At 44.6% G+C, this 23,523-nt stretch overlaps 1 protein-coding gene across 6 annotated transcripts in view; it reads left to right on the forward strand.

Moving 5' to 3' along the window:
* Positions 1–22,040, forward strand: part of SNX19 (sorting nexin 19) — a 40,736-nt gene extending 18,696 nt beyond the window's left edge. For 4 of the 6 annotated variants that reach the window (XM_049109749.1, XM_025464886.3, XM_035716589.2 and 1 more), the window contains 3 exons: positions 18,250–18,434; positions 19,330–19,417; positions 20,496–22,040. In XM_049109749.1, coding sequence (XP_048965706.1) covers positions 18,250–18,434; positions 19,330–19,417; positions 20,496–20,628 — 406 coding nt within the window. In that variant the 3' untranslated portion in view covers positions 20,629–22,040. Of the gene's footprint in view, positions 1–11,141; positions 11,504–18,249; positions 18,435–19,329; positions 19,418–20,495 lie in introns of those variants that run through there. The other 2 variants (XM_049109750.1, XM_025464887.3) reach the window with 2 other exon arrangements.
* The last annotated feature ends 1,483 nt before the right edge of the window (positions 22,041–23,523 follow it).

The following is a 23,523-nucleotide window of genomic DNA, read 5'->3' on the forward strand; positions in this document are numbered from 1 at the left end:
AGCTGAAGAGAAGTTAGATGCCCAAAAAAGGCATTGTTAAGTCAAAGGAAAGTCTTGCACGCATGCGCGCCTGACCTCGTATGTCAGCTTCTGTGCTGGGAACATCCAATTATGTAAGAAGGAGCACTCCTTGTTTGGAATTAGAGACAAAGGGAGGGGCAGAGGAGTGGGGGGAGCAGTCTAAGCCAAGGAGTGAATCCAGCTTGTGCAGACTGCTCATGTCCGAAAACAGAAGAAACTTAACAATATCCCTGCATGCATCAGATTCAGGGTTAGGAAGTTGGACAAGTACTCAGACATGACTAGGTTGGAGGGAAAGAGGAGAGATGTACTGTGCTTCATTGATGGTAGAAGGTTTGGGGCAGGAAGATCCAGCCAAGGTAAGGGGTGAGATTATTATGGAGGCCTGATGTAGATCAAAGGAATGAGAAGAAGCTGGACTGGTTCCCTGCCTGGATGCCCAGAGCAAGGCCACGATAAAAATATGAGGCAAGCTAGCAGTAGAGTACACGAATGCCACGTCCCGTGGCTCTGCCCTCCCCGTGGCCCCGAAGATGGCATCAGACTCTGTGTCAAAAGGGCAGCAGACACATTCCTGGCATCTACATCAGGATTTCTTAAAGAGTGAGTGAGTGAGTGTGTTTGTGTGCGTATGTGTGTGTGTTGGGGGGCACGTGAGAATGGAGTAGTGTGAAAAGAGGAAGGAAAAAAGGAGAAGGTTCTGGAATCTGTGGGCAAAGGAGAGTAGAAAAGTATGTGAAATCAGGAATTATAGAGAAATGAAGGAGAAAAGATAGAATGTGTCAGGTTTAAGGAGTCCCACAAACAGGGGACCCAGGAGAAAATTAAATGGCCAGCTCTGGACGTTATGCCAGGCCATGGACTCGTTTTCTTAGAAACGCAGTCTCTACAAACCATCTCCCAGGAAAAGTCTGGAGAAGGCGTGTGGAGAGCGAGGAGAGGACCATCGCAGAGGGCTGTGCTGCCAGGCACGAATGTCCTCTCTCTGAGAGACCGTCTGAATGGCTGACCACGTCCTGTTTGCCTGCACTAATTCTTTTCGGCCTCTCTGGAGTCTTAGGTGTTCTTTAAGTGGAGTCCATGTGCTCATGTCTAGGTAGTAGGTGGCTAAAGGGTCTTTCCATATTGGTCATATCTTCAGGGAAACTCCAGGCCACCAAAGGGTACAAGCAAGTGCAACAGGAAAGGGGCTGACATTTATTTAATACTAACACTAACAATACCAGCTAAGCAGCTGTGTGCTTCATGTACTAACATGCCGGGCAGTTCTGTGAAACACATATATTTACACGTTTTACAAGTAAGGAAAAGGATATTCAGATTAACCTTCCCAGAATCATCGAGCTAGTAAGTACCACCCCCAAGATTCCACTTTGATCATCCTGGCCTCAAAGTCCATGCAGTCTCTGGTACTCCATACTGCCTCCCCCACCTCCTCACTCTGCAGGGTTTCTCACCAAGCCATGGCCACTAGAACTGGCCTCACTGGGGAGTCCCTCGGCCTCCCTCGTTTGCAACTAATCTCTCTTGCTTTCCACCTGAGTGGACTTGGACACATGCACACAATGGTAGTATATAGATTCATTTTTGTCTGCATATTTTTTATTTAACATTCCTGGATCAGAGATTGCATGGTCTCCTTAGGTATCCCTAGTCTACATCCTCTTCCCAATCAGAAAAAGATTTTCAGAGTTAAGATTCAGAGTTACTCAAGAAACACAGATTGCAGCTTTCTTTTTTCCTCCATAAACTTCTCTTTATTTTAATTTGCTTCTGGTGCCCTGTGGTTTCTTACACCTGATCTCTTTCTATGCACAGGTTCTGTAGGAAGGTAGCATACTTCTGCAAGAGCCCCAGACACAAACTAAGTCTCAAAATTATCTCAAACCCTGTCAGATTACTTTCTGGCCCTCTCATTATTGACTCAAGTAGCTTTTAGATGTACTGAAAATAATTTTTTGCACTTATGGCTTTGCTCACATTGTATTGTGCTTCCTTGGGGGAAAGGAGCACTGCTTGTCCCATGCCTCTTCCACTAGACCTTGACAAAGGGGAGTTCTCAAGTTATGTAGATTGGGCCAGGATGGGCCCCAGAGGTCTCCCTGCTATAGTTCTTGGGTGTCACTTACTCTACACCCATCTTAGGATGAAGACATCATGTTTTTTCTATCATATCCTGAGGATAATAGGGTATGATAATACCCTTAGATAATACCCTCTTGATGGTAATATCATACCATATTCTAGTTGAATACATCTTTAAGGTTGTAACAGGTAGGTGGTATCTGATTGCCTGTGCCTGTGTGTTTTTGTCCTTCTGCCTGTAAATTCTCATACACTCAGAGAGGCAGAATTGATCATTGCATCTATTAAGAATAAAACAATATCAGGAGCTATTTAAACCTCAGAACCCTTCTTCAAGTCAAGTTGCTGGTGTCTCATGGCCGTCCATAAGTACACGTGGGAACCTAGGATAGTTCCGAAGGACAGTTCCAGACTGTCAGTATCCTGAGAGCAAGGATTCTGTCTTATTCCTCATTCTCTCAATACACATGGAAATTTGGTCAAATGAACATCACATGCCATTCCAATCAGTCCCTGTATAATCACTAGCGAGGATCTCAGGGATTCCTCAGTAGTGCTGGGGGACCGGAAACAACAATGTAAACTGAGTGTCTGTTACATGCCTCCTCCACAGCTCTCTAAGTGAGGACCTTGAATTCCCAGAGCCACAGTTGAACCTGAGAAGAGGTTTTTCCTTTGGGCCCTTCAGGCCCTCTCCTATCCTAGTTCCATTCTCCTTTCCAAAAGAACGTAGTGACCTCTTTGCTGTGGACCTCCCACCGTGTGGCCCATGGAAGCTGGCCCTCTCTGGAAGCATCTCCTGCTGTCGTGCTTCTCAACCTCTTTCCTTCCACACAGGGAAGTAAGAATATGGGCTTTGAAGTCAGATCTGAATTCAAATCCTACTTTGCATCTTACTATCTTTGTGACAGAACAAGTCACTTAACCTCTCTCTGCCTCAGTTACTCTCCAAATGGGAATAACAGTACATAGCTCATAAAGGTAGTCCAAGGATAAGAGAGGATAATGAAAGCCTCCCGGTGCATGCCTGGCGCGTGGAGCACTCATTAAGTGTGAGTTCTCGTCCATGTTTACAAGCTCCGTGTTCCATTTCCTTGGGGACTCTAAATTGCTAGGGCAGTAACATCTGATGTAAAGAGTACATTTACATTTTAATGTGTTTCTTTTTGGAGAAGTCTTTATAGTGTGCTTGCTTTGGATCTCTTAGTAGCAAAAGACAAATTCTTTTCTTCACCCTTTCTTCTTGTGATTTTTATCTGTGCTCTCCATCCTGTCTTACATACTTAAAGTCTCCTTCCCCAGTCCTATCCAGAGCAGAACCTCAGAGTTTCTTCAGACCGGGGAACTGCCTCCTAATGCAGGTGCTCCTAACCAGCTCTTCATTTACTCTCTAGGAAATTAACTTTGTGTAGTCTTTGTTATAGTGACCTCTTTACAAATAATTTTTGGATAAAATTTGATGCGTCTGCATCCAGTAGCAGCTGAATACTAGCTCTCCAGATTTTATAATGTGACTCTTTCTACTTTAAGGTTCTTTTAGCCTAAGTGAAGAGAGAACCCATATGAACCAGTTAGAACTATTGAACAATATGAGGTTAAATGCCATGGTGTAGACGGTAAACACAGTAAAAAAAAAAAAAAAAAAAAAAAAAAAACAGTAGGATTCTTGGGGGTAAACGTTAGGGAGGCTTTATAGAGGAAAGTAAGCGTTTAAAGCTAGACGTGATGTAGACGTAATATCATTTAGACAGGTTTTGCATAAAGAATATTCCAGACAGTGAACATTTTTAAAAGAGGACATTATTTCTACTTTTAGAGAAAAAGTAACCTTTAAATGTATTTTCAATACCTGAGAGAGGCAGAAACAGTGTGTGTGCGAGACAGAGTGTTCATGCGCCCAGAAGACAGAGAAAGATCATTTTGTTAAACACATCTCAGCGCCGCAAGCTCTTGCTACGTGGGGGACTTGGACTAGGAATCCTCCCTCTGGGCACCAGGTGGCGCTGCAGGCTAACCTATACCCGGTCCCCTTCTTGGAGGGAGTGCTCACTTGGGGATTACAGGTCCTGGTCTTGGGGATAGTCACGGAAACCATTCCCTGTCGTGCGTGCTCCACGATTCAGAAGCTGCTTATCTGCCCTCTCCTCTGGGCCAGTGACTTTTGTATCTTTCACCCTCCTCCCCTCGGTTCTGATCGGTCTTCAGTGGACACTTGCTGCCTCGAGCAGGATGTCCTGCCAGATGTGCCCTGCTGAGTATATCGCACCCCTCAGGCAGTCAGCCCTGGAGCTGATTCACTGGAGAACATTTCTGACTCAGAAACCCGGAGTAAACCAGAAAGTCTACAGTAATTAAACCAGCTGGACATCTAACGTTGAAAAAAACTGTTGGTACACTCTCTGTAAGCTAGTTGCTCCTTTTTGGAGACCAGAATCCTAGATTTCCATCTCACTGAGGGGTCAGATTGCACCCATGTTGGGAATCTTATCCACCTCTTAAATGATCCAGGGTATTTCCTACTGCTTTCAGCCATGGGGGGAGATTATTTGCCTTTTCCTGTTAACTTGGAGACAGACATATTGGAGACATAGCCATATGTTATGCTTGAGGTTTGATCTTTACCTCTATCTTTAGATATAGATTCACCAGATGCCCCGTGGAGTAGACCTGGATGGTACTAGAGCAGGGAGGGAGTACAGGTAAACCCGTAGGAAATACTACTGCTGATGTAATTATGGTGCCAGAGATTTTCTTGGGGGGAATTTAGTCCTTCCCCAATAAATATATAATCTGTAAACAGTGGTATGCTTGCTGTGTAAATGCAGCTTCAAGATAAGTCCCTTGGCCACCTCCTCCCCTGTGCCCCTTGTTTTCTAACCACAAGTGGTTCCCCCAGAATCCCTACTATGTGGAGATTCTGGAGTCGTCGCCAGAGATCTGTTCCACACCCTTAGTATCAGGATGGATAACCTTCTATTTGGAAAGATTTTAAAATTCAGCCTATAGACAGGAAACTAGAAACGAATACCTTTGGGTAGCTTTTCTACCCCAAGGTGATTCTGTTCATTATAGTTACTTTTCCCGATCCTCCTTTCAGTGTTTTTCTTTGACATCTGTTTTTGTCCATGCCTCGTTCTTTGAGGCTAGTCTTTTCAAGCTTCCTCAGCATAACTTGGAGCCCTACCACGTGTGCTTATTTAAGCCCAGTCCCTAATTCTCTCCCAGATCATGGCTGAGCATACTTTAACCTGCAGTCTAGTAGAAGTTGGGAGCCGGTCCCATCATGTAGACCACGCAGTTACCACCTTTCCAGCCTCCTGTTCTCCCTCTGCCCTCCCCTCCCACAGTGATGGGGTTTGCCCAGAGCAGAGCTGGACACCTCCCTGTGGGGTGAACTCACTGGAAACAGCAGAGGTGTGGTTGTCAAGACAACAATGAACTTCCTGCCTTCTGCCTTCCTTTGTGTCTCACCTTTCTTCCAGTGCTCCAGTTCTAAGCATTTCTCTCCCTCTCCCTGCCCTTTCCCCTCTATGGACTCAATATTCTTCTGAATGGGTGGCCATTTTAATCAGCCTTCCCCACCTTCCTGCCCCGGGTGCTGAGAAAGAAAGGCTCAGGATAGGTGCCTGGTGACTGAGAATGACCCAAGCTTGCTATTCACACAGGAGCGAGGAAAGAAGGGAAGAAAAAGATGTTTGGATCATGCAGTCTAAAACTTTCACTTGCAGTGAAAGTTTCTAGGGTCTTGTTTTAGGAAGGATTCCTAAATATAATCTTCTTCACATTACCCATAATCTCTTGGGGACTGCCCCCAGTCTTAAATATACAGGACAGAAATGGTTCGTTGTTCTAATATTTACACTGCTGAGCCTGCCAGGAGGAGAACCCGCTTTGCAAAAGGGACAACTGAGGCATGAAATGCAAAAAGCTCACTCAGGATCTTGCCAATGTTAAGTTCCTAGGGCCTGGTAGAGTCTTTTAAGAGGATCCAAAGGAGTCTTTCTTCAACTCATGCACCAACACACAAGCACTTTCAAAAATGCTTTCATTTTTCTCATTTGCTCTTTTTAGTGAGTAAGACAAGGCAAGAATTAGCCCATTTTATTAAGAAGGAAGCCAGACCTCAGTTCATGCAAGTGGTCAAGCCAAGCCCAAAACTGCAACTTTTCAGTGTTATTTCCACTCTTTGCAGCACACCGCCTGTGTGAAGCCTTTGTGGCTCTTCTCACCACTGAGAGTGCTTTTCCACAGAAGAGTATGAACTAGTTTTATACTCTGTATTGCCTTGAAAACTGTGGTGACAGAGGAATCTCTTGGGCTTAGAGCAGAGACGTGGACTGTTCCAGAGACTCTTAGGGGGTTTCTGGTTGTGAGACAGATGTCCTGCTGCTTCTTTTACATGGATCAAACGAAGAGCACAGGCAGTCATCCAAGAGCATGACTTTGATTTTGCCTAGCTTTAAAGTCTATCAGCTGTGATGTTTCAAAGCTGGATTATGGTGCATTAGCAACATAGTAAGGAGCTGAAAAAGTTGATCTGAAGGTCTTCAGAGGTATACTAGATTTGTGTAAAGAAGCTTTTGAATTGGAAGCCTAAGGGTATCACGATACTCAAATCTAGAACAAACTTCTAGAGCTCTCCACTTGCAGTTCGTCTCATTTATCCCATGAACACAGAACCTCTCAAGTATGTTCCTCTCCTGTTTTTGTTAGGAAGGTAACTTCACTCTTGCTTTTGGTGATTTTTTTACCCAAACATTGTGCCACTTTCTTTTCTTCTTACTAGTTTCAAGTAATGGGCTGGAATCAGTTTGATGCTGCTGCATCCATCAGGGGCACTTCCCAAAATACAAGTGTGACTCACAGTCCTCATAACCCCTTTGCTTTTGTTTGACTTTGAGTTTCTTCTGTCCTCTGGGCCTATTTGCCAGGAAAAGTGACAAAAACATAGACTGCTGGCAGGTGTCTCTCTTCTCTAGGATTTATAGAGTGTGCCAGATACGAAGCATGGCTGACCCACTCCCTTCCTTCTACCTCTCTTGCCTTCCAGGGGAATGCATAACCAGGTGTGAATTGCATGGATTATTCATGATGAATTCTTAATTCTAGCTCAGCTGACTTACTGCCCAGGATACTTACAACATTTACCCTACAGCTGGTGTGTTGGCACACAGTTTAGTTTTAATGTTAGCCAAAACAAAAGGTTATTAGGAAAATAAGTCTGCCAAATGTTTATATAAATACATACAAATGCCAAATACAAAGGATTTCTAAATTGTCCATGATTTTTTAAATCTCTTACTGTCTTTCCCCATAAGCATGAATACTGAAGAACTTAACTATTCTTTTGCTGCTTTAAGTATTGGGATGTTTGCCTTTTGCAAAGCTTATTTTGACCTTTAATCCTTTAAGACCATTGTTTTTCCCACAGAGAGCATTACTTCCTTTAGTAACTAATATTTGTTGATTACCCATTCTGTGCCAAACAGTATGTTAAGTGATCAAAATACAAAGAAGACCCCAGATTCCTATCCTGGAAAGTTTAATATCCAGTTGGAGGTACAATCTTACAAATAAGGGATTGGAATATAAAGTGAGGATTTTAAAAAGAACTATAGGTGGTGAATAGAAGGGATGAAGTGATGGATGATGGGAGGTCCAGAGAAGGCTCACAGGAGAGATGACTTCTGAGACAGGATTGAAAAGGATGAAGGGAAGTTCAGAGCAGACATTGGAGACCAAAGTATTGGTGGCAGAGCAGTAAACAGCCTGGCAGATTTGTGATAATCCGAAGAAGTCATATATAATTGGGAATAAAAGATGTATGGGAGCCCTGGGTGGCTCAGTTGGTTGAGCATCTGCCTTTGGTTCAGGTCATGATCCCAGGGTCCTGGGGCTCAGCAGGGAGCCTGCTTCTCCCTCTCCTTCCTGCTCATGCTATCTCAGTCTTCATCTCCAGCTGGCTCTGTCAAATAAAACCTTTAAAGACAAAACAAAAGGAATAGAAGATATGCAGCAGGAGTGGCCACATTACCCTGAAGAAAGCCTACGAGCCATTCACAGATCAAGTTTTCCCCCATTTGTGGGGAAGCCTTCTACAACGTGCAAACAGATGATGACACTATCAACTTTGTAACTTAGAGAAATCACTGAAAGAGTGCCCCAGAGGATTAGTAGGAGGCAAAGTTAGAACCAGGGAGACAAATTAGGAAGGGGTTGCACCAGTAGAAATGAAGGCTGCTGAGGAACGGCTGCAGCAGTGGGGAAGGGTGCGGAGGCGTAGCACCCCCTAGATTCAGTGATTGTTTATGTACTTCTGTGTTGTTGTCGGGAGGTGTGTGGATTCCAAACAGGGAAGGAGCAGAGAATGACCCCGTGTTCTACTGTGTAGATTGAGATGCGTAACTCAGAGGACAGCATAGCAGCCTTCTGACCATATCCGACGTGTGATTAAAAGTCCACAGCTACTCATTAAATCAGTAGATTATTATCTCCTTTTGTGTAGAAATAAATGACGATACACGAGGAAGCAGGGACTGTATTCCTAGTAATTCTGAGATTTTTTGAGATAACTTAAGGACCTGGGAGCCCAGATTGTATCCTTCATCTTCTCTCTGCAAGTTCTTGTGTCTTGGGAAGAAAAAGGGAAATGTGGGATGTGTAGGTGGCACAAAGGGAAGGCTTTCTGACTTTCTGTTCTTTGGCACACGATGCTCACATGGCAGATTCCCCACTCGAGTAGAGCAAAACTCAAGGATAGTAGAGAGAATATACACAGCCGAAGACCTGTCAATTCATTGAGGACCAAGAAGCTTAAAAAAAGAAATTTTGGGGCAGCCCGGGTGGCTCAGTGGTTTAGTGCCGCCTTCAGCCCAGGGCGTGATCCTGGAGACCTGGGATCGAGTCCCACGTCGGGCTCCCTGCATGGAGCCTGCGTCCCCCCCTGCCTGTGTCTCTGCCTCTCTCTCTTTCTCTCTCTCTTTCTCTCTCTCTCTCTCTGTGTCTCTCATTAATAAATAAAATCTTTTAAAAAATTTTTCTTTTGACATAAAAAAGCTAACACTGGATATTACGGAAAACAGCTAACAGGAGACTGGAAGTGGATGAATGTTATTAATAGAATTCACATGAGAACAGCAAATGAGATTTAAAAAAATAATAACATCATTCTATAGGCCATAATAATGAGTTAACTTAAAATTCTAACTCAGAAGTTATCACTGAGAATTTTGCAATAAGATTGATTCATTCACTTCGATGGCTTGTTGTATGACTGACACTACGATGCTAAATGCTGAGGAAGATACCAAACTGCATTAAGTAAGATCCCTTCCCACAAAACCTTACAATCTAATTCTTTGGCACTTACACAAAGCTCCACCAGTATGTATGGAGTAAATGGAATAAACAAATTAAACACAGAATTCCAGTAAGGAAAGGGAAGAATCAAGGTCAGATGAAACCAGGGTGGTTAACGGAGATCAGACTACAAGTATGCACATATTTTAAAAAGGGGTGGGGGGGGACACGTCCTCAGTAATGCAAAGTAATAGCAATAGAACTAATAAGAATGATGTCCAGTAAGTTGTAGATAAATGTTAGGGGAGAAGACTTAAGAAAAACAAGAAAAGCACAGGAAATACAGGTAAATCTTTTGAAACAGAGGCTATATTATTCACTGGCTATATTGAGAAAGCATTTATTCATTTATTCAACAGTGAATTGATCTGTTTGCTAAGCTGTTTAATTTCTGGGTTTTTTCTCTCAAGGAAAATGGTTTGACAAGAATTGGACAGACACAGTTAAACCAGAAGACCAAATTAGGAATGTAAATAAGAGAGCACTTAACCTATTTTAAAGCTCCTGTACGTGACCCAGATGAATTATACTCTATGGAACTAAAAAAAGTGTATTTATCATTGAAAACCTAAGATCATTAAAAAAAAAAAAAAAAGTTGGCATATAGGATATGCTGGGTTGGAGATGGACAAATATCTTGCCTTTTAAAAAAAATGGATGCAAATCATTGGACCCTGACATTTATCTCTAGAAATTTCTGAAGCAGATTATTAAATAGGCATTTTGTGAACATGCTCAGAGAGGGAAATGGCGAGCCCCAGAAATCAGTATGTGTTCAGGTGCCCTGCCTGATTAGCATAGTTTCTTTCTTTAGTGTGATTATTCAACCATTAAAGGAATGCATTGGTTATTAAATGTAGGTGGATTTCAGCAAGCTTTTGCCGTATTATCCTAATATCCGTGTGGACAAAATGGACATACATGGCCTGGACTATAGTACGTTGTTTTTTTTTTAAGAATTTATTTATGTATTTAAAGAACATGCACGTGAGTGGGAGAAGGGGCGAAGGGAGAGAGAGAGAATTCCCAGCAGACTCTGCACTGACTGTGGAGCCCGGCTCGGGGCTTGCGCTCACAACCCTGAGATCATGACCTTAGCCGAAATCAAGAGTCCCAACTCTGAACTGACTGGGCCACCCAGGTGTGGCAAGGACTGTATGTAGTACTTTTAAGTAATTCATGGCTAATTGAGTTTCTTTAGCCCAAGAGTATCTAACAAATTTATGTCATCCTGGAGGGAAATTTCTAGTGATAGATCATTTTTCTTGTTTTTATCCTGGTCAATTTTTTCATCAGTAAATTTGCTAGCAACTAATCTTGGAGGTATAATTAATACTCTGGATGACAAAATCAAGATTCAAAAGGTTAGAATAATAGGTCAAAACCAACAAGATAAAGTTAATAAAAATATTGTAAGTCAGAATTTAGATTTTTTTTAAAAAAACTGCACAAGTACAGAAGGGCAAGACTAGGCTTAACAGAGGAGCATGTGATTTTTTGTTAAAGTACATATGTGGAGCTAGGGTCCTAGTTGACTACAAAACTCAGTATGAGTCAGTGCTTTGAAGTGTGTGCCCAAAAAGCCAGCACAGTCTTTGACTATATTAATAGAAGTATAGTGTATGGATCAAGGAAGGCACTAATCCTCTGCATTCTTTCATTTTTTTGCTGGTCAGGGCACATCTGGAGGCTGTGTTTGGTTCTGGGTACTCCATTTTAAGAGAGAACCGAAAGGAGCACACACCCAGGGGATGGAACCAGGATGAGGAATGGTTTGTTTCTCTCCTTCATTCTGCAGACCTTTATTGAGTGCATTCTATGGGCTCAACTTTGAGGTTGCCAGAATCAAGGATATAAAAGAGACTTGGAAAAAAAATAATAAATTAAAAAAAAATAAAAAATAAAAGAGACTTGGAGAAATAACAGTTGAATTTAAAAAAACTAAGTGTTTATTCAGGAACTCTGCCCATTTTTAATTGGATTATTCAGGGATTTTGGTGTCATGTGAGTTCTTAATATATTTTGGATATTAATCCCTTATTGGATATATCATTTGCAAACATCTCTCGTTTAGTAGGTTGCCTTGTCGTTTTATTGATGGTTTCCTTCTCTGTGTAAAAGCTTTTTATTTCAGTGTGTTACTAATAATTTAATTTGCTTTCATTTCCCTTGCCTGAGGAGGCATATCTTAAAAAATGTTTCTATGGCCAATGTCAAAGACATGACTGCCTCTGTTTTCTTCAAGGCTTTATGGTTTCAGGTCTCACATTTAGGTCTTTGATCCATTTTGAAAGAGATTTGACCTAGTAACTTTAGTATTTCCCATTAACTCCAGAGGAACAATGTAGGAAGTAGGAACAATGACCAGAAATTTCAACGAGGCAGATTTTGGTTGCCAGTATTTAAAGAGCATCTCTAATAAGTCTAATAAGGTTATCCTTTTCAGGAATTAAGCAACTTCCCCACGGTCACATTCCTAATTGGCGGCAGAGTTAAGATAAAAGCCCAACTTTCTAGATTCTCGGACCAGAACCCTTGGCTCTGCCATGATGATACACAGGGGATTTCAACTCTGGGAGGAGGTGAGATAGGGATCGTCTGTTTCCTTCCAGCTATGAAGTTATATGTTCCTATAAGTCTTTGGCTATGCAGTGCTCCTTTTCGTCTGTTTTCACATGTCAATTGGTGAGATTATTGGAATAGATAACCTCTAAGATTCAACAAATGATTTCTTTGACTTTTTGACTTCCTCCCTTGATTCAAAATGCTTTAATTCTTAATGCACATTAGATTTGTAGCTGTGATTGTAGGTTACTAATCAAAAACAAAAGCTGTGGCTAGATATAGAAGCATGGAATTCAGATTCTTAAAGCATGGTTTTCAGGCAAGTATGTCGTCCTCCCTTGAAGCACATGTTTTAAAGATGTGAGTCCATGATTTAAAACATGAAAGCAAAAATCAAAGAAGAAATTGTGTAGACTGAGCCATTTTAGATTTCACAATAGTCATTGAGAAAAAGAAATAGGAGTTTCTTGCCCTTGAAGTTTATTTCCTCCCCATTCTTCTCCCCACACAGGGCAGGAAAGGATGGTGACCTAGATACACAGTCAGAGGGCAACAATGCTGAGATTGTTCAGGCACAGCTGAGTAACTTGGGCCTGGCCAGTGCTAGGACCGAGAAGGCTAGCGCTCACGCTCACGAGGAGGAACCGTCTGTAAACAGGGGCTGTGACAGGAAGGCAGAGCCCTGGGAAAGGAATCAGGGAAGAGAAGTGTTACTTTTATCAGGTGTGAAATTGGCAAAAACAGCTCGTTTTAATGGGAAATACCCTGGATCCACACCATCGCCCTCAAGATTGCCTTTCTCTCCACCCAATCAATGCATTGGGGCTACCGATTTAATGAGCAAATCCTCCTAATACGGTGCTAGGACTATGGGTGCAGAACACAGTGTTCACATTTTATGCCATTGTAAACATTTTACAGGGTACTTGGGGGTGGGTGGAGGTGGGGAGCATTTCCAGGAAGCTAAAAATGTAGCTTGGGCTTTTTCCCCCTTTTCTTGGAACTCCTAATTCCTTATACTGTATCAGTGTTTTTCTAACTATTTTTAAACTTCAGCCCACAGTAAGAGATACATCCACATCATGACCCACTGTGACTGCACGGTACACGCACGCACACAGAAATACACGTCCGATAGATCCTTATGTGCATCCATATAGGAAACAAAAGGCTCCCAGATCACGAGACGCATATTAGGTTTTCTAATCTGTTTCTACGGAGATGTTTTTAAATGTCACAAACCACAAAGTTGAGTGCGTGGCTGCCTCTAGTGCTGTTCAGCCCACAATTTTGAGAAGTATTGTGCTACAACCACCAGTATTGAAACGAGTGGAAATGGCCCAGCACTTGGCATCCAAGACCCTAAGTCTCAGGTAGTGGTTCCCAAATGGTAATGATTTTGTCCCTCAGGAGACATGCAGCAATGACTGGAAACATTTTTGATTGTACAAAAGAGGTACCTGGGAGGGCTGGAAAGCTGCTAATCATTTTATACTGCGCAGGACAGCCCTCCAACAACAAGGAATTAGCAGTCCAAAATGTCAGTAGCGCCAAGGTTGGAAAACCCTAATCTAAGGGTAATAAAATGAGTTGACGCTCCAAATGTGCTGTAGATCTGTTTACGATGGTAGAAGCTTTAACATGATCTTCTTTTACTCTCTTTTTTTTTTTTTGAACCATAATTTGTACAGCAAGGTGAGGTGGGAGGGTCATCGTCCTGGGGTGGATACAAAGAGGACAAGCAATGAGTCTGTTGTTTTCTTTCATTTAGACTGCACCAGGCAGTTTTGTTAAAATATCGTTACTGCTAATAGGAATATTTTCTATGTTCCAACTTCACTCTCCTCCCCCTGTCCTCACTGTTAGACCAACTTGCTCAGGGTCCCTCCTCACTCTGCTCTAGCAGCTCTTGGCAAAGAAGTGAAGGGACGCTGGCTAATTAGATTAGACATGGTCCCTGAAGCTTTCTCCCCTTACTCGTGAGACATGATTCTGTTGTTTTGATGGGAAGTGACCTTCTGCTAACCTTGAGGTGCCATCTTAAGCCCTAGTATTAAACTGTCTCCTTTTTAGCCTCTGCTTCATTCCTCTATCTGTAGCTATTTCAGACCAGGTTCTTGTGAACAACGGACTAGACATGCACTCCCGGTGTAATGGAAAGCCCTAATCTCCACATCTCCCTCCTTCCACGTCTGGCATCAGAAAAGCTCTTGAATATCTCAGTGTCAATCTGTTGTTGCTTTTTTTCTCATTTTATTGGCTATTTCTGGGCCCACTAGTATGGCTGCCATGTGCTCTGAATCATTCAGAGGCAGCCTGAGAGAACAGACCTGGTTTGGCTTTTTTTCCCCCCCTCTGTCTTTTCATTGGGAAAAAGGTAGGATGGTAGAAGGAGGTAGCTCTAAATCAAATATCAGAACTGGAACAGTAGTAGAAACTGAAACCAATGCTATTTGTGGCTATTCTCTTCCATATTTATTTTAGCGTATTTACCTCATGCGTCTTGAATTACATAAACAATAACATTTGTATTTAGTAAATGAATTCTTATAAATAATTTACAATAAATAAACCAAGGGATACATGTGTGTGTCCACCTTGAAACTTTAGATTCTGCAAACATAGTAGTAAGCTAGTAAGCGGTACCAGCAGATTCCAGAAACTGATACTGGAACAGCTCCTGTGGACTTCAGACACATGCATTCCATTCCTTTTGCTTCAAGAGAGCTATAGGGACACAGATTTCTTTTTAACTTTCCCACTCGTAGGTTAAGAATAGAAAGACAACATGTGGAGCAGAGAGATGAAGGGAACTGATAAGAAGCTAAGGCGTCAGTCTCTCTCTTAATTTTCCAAAGTTAATCTCTTCGCCTCCTCTGCTCTCGCCCAGTGTCAGAGTGAACCGAGCAGGATGAAGGGAATTAGTGAGGCGGCATAAAGCGTAAAGCGTGGTGGTGTGTGGAGCTCCACTCTGGAGAGGGATGACAGAGGAAGAGGAAGGGAGAACGGGGACTGGAGGGGGAGAAGAGCCCACTGGACGAAGAAACCCCTGCCCTCTTCCTTGTCATCAGTTGTTGGTTCTAGGCGAGGTGGTAGGCAAGGCAAATAATACAGAAGCCCCGAATGTGGCCATTTACAACTTAAGGAACACCTACTGTGGGATAACGAAGTAGGGAAGCAGGCCTTAGAAATCGTTCTAGGGACACCTGGGCGGCTCAGAGGTTGAGCATCCGCCTTTGGCCCAGGGCGTGATCCCGGAGTCCCAGGATCGAGTCCCACATCAGGCAGGCTTCCTGCGTGGAGCCTGCTTCTCTGTGTGTGTGTCTCTCATGAACAAATAAAATTAAAAGAAAAGAAATTGTTCTAAAGCTCACGGGTGTTTTTCTGTTTTGTCCGAGGGGCAGGGCAGTTTGGGGGTAGGGGCAGTCGGCCCTGGTCATTTTCTTGGCTTGGGCTGTGCCCCTTTCTCCTTCCACTTTGGGATGCTCGGCATTCCTGACAAGACAGCCGACTTCAGAAGGTCTGAGGGTGAGAGGGGTTTGCTGCCCTGCCTCTCTGCACAGGCGGCGTGGGGTCGGAAATGAACGCGGCCAGCCCCAGATGTCCAGGGGAAAGCCTCTGTCCTCTTGGAGGAGCAGCGGTGGGCGGGACCAGGGCAAGAGGAGAGTCCTGCAAAGGGTGAACGTTCACATCTGCACGGTACCGGAGTGTGGTTGACGTCTGTTACCTCCAGGGTATGAAGAGGAGGAAGGGTGACGGAAACCACGGCACCTCGCAGGTGGAAGCCGCCTTCTACGTTACGTGCCTCTATAGACGTGCAGCCTGTTTCGTTTCTGCCGGTTTGCACAAGACTAATTTTCTTATGTTCCTCACATGCCTGGGACTGACTCTTCTAGGGCCTTCTGTTGATCAGTTCGGTGCCTCAGGGTTTACAGTGCTTGACAGTTTCTTTATCGGCAGTTGACATTTACTTGGAGACTCGAGTTCTCTCTGTCAGTTCTGCTTAACTCCCGCGACTTGACTTGACTCCCTGACTCATCCTCATCATGAAAGGGCTTATTTTTACTTTTCCCTACTTTGGTTCCTCTTCCCAACATTCCTATTCAGAGTTTAATAAGCTGTCGTCCTGTAAATTTGTGTACGTTTATACATTCGTGTTTTGCCACATGCTAAGATTTGTTTTGCACTCAGCTGGTGTGCCTGAGTCACCAAGGCACGATGGAAGAGAACAGACAGGACGTCCTTGCCATGATGCAGCGCAAGGGCCTGTTCCTGTCGGGTGAGCTGACAGGAGTTCAGAACAGTCAGTCTCCTACATCGTAAGACAAGCCCAGAAGGTGACCGAGGTACCCAGATGCGCTGTTGAACATTCTGCTCTAAGAAGGGTTGAGTGGATGATGAGGTGCCTCGGAGGAGTCACAGGCGTCCGTGGCCCCAGAGGACGACAGTAAGGGCACAGTGGCTAATGTGCAAATGCGAATGAGAAACTGAGCTAGACGAATTCCAGCCGAAGGCCTCTTGTTACAGATCCTCCTGGCTCTTTGGAGGACTTCAAGATTTTGGTTTTTCAGGGGCGCCTGGGTGGCTCAGTCAGTTACACGTGTACCTCCGACTCCGGTCGTGATCCTGGGATCAAGCCCCACATTAGGCTCCCTGCTCAGCGGGAGGTCTGTTTCTCCCTCTACCTGCTCATTCTCTCTCTCTCTCTCTCTCTCTCTCTCTCAAATAAATGATTAAAATCTTAAAAAAAAAAAAGATTCTGATTTTCAGATGCTTGCCCCTTCCCTCCAGTCACTCAGATGAGACCCGGATACACATCATTCACCTTAGCAGAAGTCACACAAACATTTGTGGCTCGAGGTGAAGAACGAGAGTTGGGTCACTTGATCCCCTGCAGAGAATCTGATCAGGGCATCACATCCACCTCCCTTTGCTGACCCTCTTCTATAAACAGGAGCAGAAATTCTTGCTACTGGATCCCTTTCATCAGGCGTCTTAGGCTCGCTGAATGAAAAACCCTATAAAAAGGAGATGCGACCCTAATAATAACAAATACGATCGTGATGGCTATTTTGGGCAAGAGCAGCTTTGTGCCGCTCTTGATCTGCATCGGTGTCTGCCATTCCTGCCCTGCCATTACCTTTCGGACTTCCTATTCTTAGAATCATTTGTGAGCTCTCGACTTGGGGGATTGCAGCCCCCAAGGCTGGAATGCCTAGCTTGAGTGGAATGCAGACTGTCTGGCAGAGTGGAGGTTAAATAAAGTTTGCCTTGGCAGCCCCTCCTGCTCTTGGATGGGCGACAAGTAACTCGGGTATAGGAGCAATGGCAGGAGCTGCCATGTGGTGCAGAACCAAACAGAGCAGGAGTGGTCGATGGTCCACCCGTTAGAGTCACAGCCTTGCCAGTGTCGGCCCTGCTGCATACTGGGGAGGCCTTGGCAGTCTTGAGCCTCAGCTAGTGACTGTATCGCTCTGAAAACAGGCAGGAGCAATAGGGTAAGAGTGAAATGCTTCGCAGGAACTGCAGATTTGGTATGTTTGCCCCCTCAGAGTTACTGCCTCATTTTTTGAATGTGAGATGAAAGAGGACATCTTCATCGTAATAGGAACAATTGCTAGTCAGTCAGCAAACAGTTCTTGAGCACCAGAGCACTGTGGGAAACTTTTTAAAAGTGTAAGACATAGAACTCTTGTGATGCTTATAATTTAGTTGGAAAAGTAAAGCTGTAAACACATGAGGAAATAATTTATATTCCAAAGTGAAATATTTCCAAACCCAAGCTGTAGAACTACATGCCAAAGGAGGTCTAAGGAGGGAAAGGGCACTCTTAGCTAGCTGGAATGATCTAGAGGAACTCTGTGGAGGACGTGGGCTTCTCTACTGGAAAGAAGAGGGTCTTGTCAGTGAGGGGACACTATGAGCAAAGGACCGACGAAGGACTCTCAGAACAGCTCGTGGGGACGGGAGGAGCAGCTGGATATGGACAGGGTGCCAAAGGGAGACGTGTTTGTACAAAATCACCAAGCCCTTCACTGTAAAGGCTGTGTGCGCGCATTGCTGAGACGTGACAGTGCTTCTCACCAGAGGATAGTTGGAAAGCTCCAACCCTGCCCAGAAACGGGGGCCCTTTGCGTGCTCTGTTCTGTGCAACCCCTAGTACAGCACGTAGCTCCTTTCCTTCCGCTTATCCGACCTCTCTCCTCTCTTCCACCACAGGTGGCTAGAGGTGCAGGTGGCTAATCTAACGTGTCCACAGCGCTGGGTGCAGTACCTCCGACTTCTTCAGGAGTCCATCTGGCCTGGTGGGGTTTTACCTAAGTATCCACGGCCCGCAAGGACCCAGGAGCAGAAAGTGGCTGCTGAAAAACAGGCCTTGCAGAGCCTGATGGGAATCCTGCCAGGTAATTGGACAGTGAGACTGGTTATACTGGTTATACTCCTTTCCTGCCCAGCTTTGCCACCATTACCCCGTACCCCTCAAAACCCTGGGGACCCACCATTTCTCAGGCTAATAGGTAAACGATCAGAGCTGTGATCCTCTTACCCCTCGTGCAAGTGATGCTAAGGAAATGGAAAGGATCGCTGTGAGCACACCATAAATAGTAGGTGAGAATCCTACAGATATTTGGGGTAATAACAGTTCGGCCTCCACCACAGAGGCAGGTCTCAGAACTGTTCCCACCAGATGAAGACTTCGGCTTCTCTGCCAACTCCTGGTATTCGGACCAGGGAAGAAAACGGTATGTCCCACAGAAGCTCATCCTTGATAACTTGGGGTCATTGAATAAGGTCTTTAGCAGTAGATAAAAACAAACCTGAAGAGGATCTTTTTTTCTTTACTTTCTATAGGCTTTTAGGTGGGGAAGGCAGCGTGTTGCCTGTGGCTATGCTGTGGTAACCAGGGTGCAATAGTGAACTGTTAGCTCTTAGGACAGTGTTATGTACTCTTTTTTTCCCGTTATATATGTATTTTTTAATTTAAATTCAATTAGTGAACATATAGTTTATTACATGTTAAAAAATTATTAGTTTCAGAGGTAGAGTTCGGTGATTCATCAGTCTTACTCACATCTCCTCCTTAATGCCCATCACCCAGTGACCCCATCCTCCTACCCCCCTGCCCTTAAGAAACATTTTTCTTAGCTTTTCCGTTCTGGTGTGGTTGTGTGGTTGAGAAGTTTGCCAGAAATACTCAGTCTGAATACAGATAGCAGATATCATGAGATAATCATGATAATCTTAGAACCTGGGGCTTCAGTGGTAACACTGAAACCACATCTGTTTTTTCCTCCTCAGATATTGTGGTAGAAATCCTTGGGGTGAACAGATGTCGACTGAGCTGGAGTCTAGTCTTGGAGTCACTACAGCAACCCCTCATCAACAGGTAGGCTGAAAGACGTGTACACAGCATCTCCGCAGCTCTGGCCTCATAGTGTCCACGGTTTCTGAGAGAGCAGCCCACACTGAGAAGAACGGAACCTCAGTCTTTCTTTGCCCTGGACTCTGACTGCAGAGCGAGATGACCACATCTGCACACACTAAGGAGTCCACACTGCCGGCTTCTGAGCAGGCTGTTGTGGGTAGTGAGCCAGTGTTGGACCAGCCACTGTTTGTACTTGGAAGAACTCGGCGTAGGCCCCGTATGAGCTAGTGAAATACCCTATCACCCTCCAGGCTTATTCAGTGTGCTTAACAGTTCTTTCAGCATCTGCCAGCCCCCGTGAACACTGAGAATATCCCCTGGCCTATATAACCCAGGCGGGATAGTGATTTTCAGCTTTATGTTCAGGGCCTCACAGTAAGGCTGATTAGTGTTAGAATCAGGAATTGTCTTTGCTTAATAGGAAGGAGACAAGATATTGAGGTTGGACTCTGATCAAAGGACCAGAAATACCGCGTGAACACCGCTATAGAATAATCCAGAAGAGGTAGATATTTCCCTGGCTGGTACCGTGGGATACAAGTCTTCTGAGAAGTATTCAGGACTTCCAGTCCTTTCTCAGACCCTGTCCCAAAGTGGACTGTATCTATTAACTGTCGCCACCCAAGGGCTCTGGCTTTTGTTTCATTGCCTGTAAGGTCACCTGTGGATCTATAATGATTAATTACGAGAAACAGCCATAGTCAGGAGTTCTGCTCAGTAAGTTGATATCGCAGGGGTTTTTCCCTCCCTCACAGCTCCTCAGAGCGGAGTTGATGTGCTAAGATAACTAGATAAATAAATGGGGAACTTCCAAAAATCAGGTCTCAAGTTCTGTTCCCACCTTCTTCAGGGTCATAACCTTTATTCACCAGACTTTTATTTCATGGCAGAAGCTTCATCAAGCTATTGAAACATAGAGTTCACTAAGGAGATCAGTCATGGGCAAGAGGGGGAAGGGAAAACAAATGTCATAAACAGGATCTGGTGTCTGCTGACCGAGCCAGACCCTCCTCTAAGTTGTTTTGTCCATTTGTTTCAGGCATTTGATTTACTGCCTTTGGGACATCATCCTGGAATTCTTGGATCTCAGTGCCTCTGTTGAGGAGCCTACCGTAACCGCCTCTGCCTCAGATACCCCAGGCAACCCCAAGAGAACGGGTGTCTCCCCTTAACCATAGGTTATTCGCCCATTCTTGGAAGGCTGAGAGAGGAGAGTAGCTCTGCCACCCCGCGACCATCAGGAACCTGTGCCCTCTGCAGCTGGCCTGTAGCTCAGAAGGCCTGGGGTCCCCGGGGCACAGTTGTCCCCTGGCTCTACTCCATAGAGCAGATGCCGTAGCAGGTGATGGGGGAAGTATGTACCAGTTGTATCCATATACATTTCCATACTGTTTTTATGGTGTTTGGATTGTTGCTGGTGGGTAGATCCTGGAAAAGGAATCTGTGAGGTAGAAGAATGAGCCCCTTTTGCCTCTCCTTTGCCCTCCTCCCTGAGGCTGTTTGCCAGGAGCCTGGCCCTGTGCATGCACTTTCCTAAGCCATCAATACACAAGCTGTAGATAGACCCAAGAGAAAACTGATAGCCAGATTCCTTGGAGGAGTAGGCATTTTTCTAGAGCTCTCTATTCCCACCAGGCAACCGAAATTCATCCAGGACCACTCTTGAAAGCCAGAGCCCCACACTCTGTCTCGTTTCCCAACAATTCCAGAAGAAGGAGGGCAAACATTTCTCAAGGGGCTTTTTGCTGATTGGCTGTTTTCCAACACATCATGGAGGATGTCACTGAAGGCTGCTTCCCCGGGTGGCTACACTTTTCCTGCTCAGAAGACTTCGGAGCGACTTCCAAAACTTCTCAGTAGATCCACCGCACTCTCCACACCCTTTCCTGAAAGAGAAAATCTGTGTCACAGATTTTATGTATTAGCTTTCCTCCCAGCCCGTCCCCAAGAGCAGTTGGTTTTGGTCTTTGTGACCTTCTCTGTCTTCCTTCAGCAGAATCACATGGCAAATCGCTTATTCAGCCCAGTGCTTCCAAAGGAAGGGACACATGCTCCATAGCTGGGAATGCCCAAAGAGTAGGAAACCCAGGTGGCTGTGGGGCTTCTCTCCTCACCAGTCTCCAGCAGGGGACTTTTAACCTGAACCGATAATACTAGCAAACCTGCAGGGAGTTGCTCACCCACGAGAAGCTTTTTACTTCCTGTTCCTTAAAGATCTGATTAGTCTTTAAGAAAACTTGAAGATGAAGGCAAAGGTGGTATGTAATATCTTAGAAGAATGGAACAGTTAGGAGAAATTGTTGGTAGGGAGGGAGGCAGACAGAGTGACAAGGGAAGTGCTATACATTAAATGCATGTGAGTAGCTAACAGAAGAGGTTTAAGGAGGTCCCGGGAGACCTGTGCCGCCCTCATCCCATGAGCCTGCCTGTTAGTGCCCTGCTGTCACTGAATTATGGATCCTCCCATTTGGAGGGGGATCTTGGGGTTAGACTGACGAGAATGGGAAGGGTCTAGAATGAGCGTCAAGTTCTCTTAGACTCTGAAGTAGATGATGTGCACACAATTAAAGTGGTTATGGGAGAATGTTGTGCAATCTCTTACCTTTTTTTTTTTTTTTTTTTTTTTTTTACCCCTCTGGAGGCTTGTACCCATAAAGTGTTCTGCTATGATTGGAAAGCTTTAGGTAGGCTATTACTGCCTAAGGACAAGGAGATGAATGAGATCATGTCTCATGGCACCCTCTAGTCTTAAAATATGATTGTTACAGTGACTTTATGGCTCCAGGGCTCCTCCCACCCCGGACAATCATGGGCAGAAGGAGCTCAGCATGTCTAGGTTTAGGAAGTACTTGCAGGAGTGTGGGGTTGGAGGGAGTCCTGCCTCGCTCACTGAAGCTGATCCTCCACCTTTTTCAGCGAGGGCCAGGATGCTCATCGGGATAGATGCAGTAGCCAGCTCATTTCTACTACCCTTCTCTCCCCATACTTCACCCTCATATGTACTTAGCCACCTATATCGCTTTGAATCTCTGCTGCTAGATCTGGCCCAGATGTCACACAAAGCCAGTACGTCAGTTGACATACCATAAAATCCTTGTGGCTGTAAATTAAGGAATTTTTTGATATTTCCAACCCAAAGAAAACTTGCCTGTATTTCATGTTACATATGAGATGCCACCTCTGTTGTCTGTCCCAAAACATAAGCTGTCCTCAGGCCCTCCTCCTACCCAGAAGGGAAATCATGGGTATCCCCAAGGAAATAATCAAAACCTACCTGTGGAGTGTGGGTAGCAGGCACAGACAACAAGGGAGATGAGCACTTGGGAGGGAGCCACAGGTGTTAAGAAGAGATGCTCCCAGCTGAAAGACTGATAAAAGGCAATGAAGAATCAGGCCTGCATTAACCCAGAACATTCCTGATTTTTCTTTTGTGCTATCCAGCACATTCATTTCCAGTTACTACTATTTTCTTTGTTCATAGCACCAACAACAGCTGTTAGGTCTTAGGTGGAGTAAAAATACATGTATATGGCTGTATGAGTCAGGACGCTCTGGACTGAAGGAAGACTCCTAGGAAGTGTTATTTTCTTCTATAAAATGAATACCTGAGTAGGTAAGCCCCAGGGGATGATGGATTCAGCACCTCTGACCCCATAAAGGGCTCAGATTCTTCCCATCTTTCTGTTTTGCCATTATAAACATGCTTGTCCTGTTCCCAGACTGCCTACTTTCATGGTTGCTGCAGTTCTGGGCATCACATTAGTACATAACTATGAAAGAACAGGGGCATCTCTCCCATGTTTTCTTCTGAAGAAAGAGGAAACCTTTTCCCAGAAGCCCTTCAGGAATGCTCTCCTCATGACCCATTGGCCAGAACTGTCCACCCCGAGGCCAATCCACAGCCATTGAAAATGCCATTACCTGGTTGGCTTGCAATAGTACTTACCACCCCACACCACCTCCCTGCCCCGGAGAGGAGATCATCCTCCAGGAAAGTTAGATACCTAAAAAAATTATTAGATGTTACCCAAGAAGAAGCAGAGAATGGGTGCTAGCAGACAGTGTTC

Source organism: Canis lupus, chromosome 5 (genome assembly GCF_003254725.2).
Source record: "Canis lupus dingo isolate Sandy chromosome 5, ASM325472v2, whole genome shotgun sequence".
NCBI lineage: Eukaryota > Metazoa > Chordata > Mammalia > Carnivora > Canidae > Canis > Canis lupus.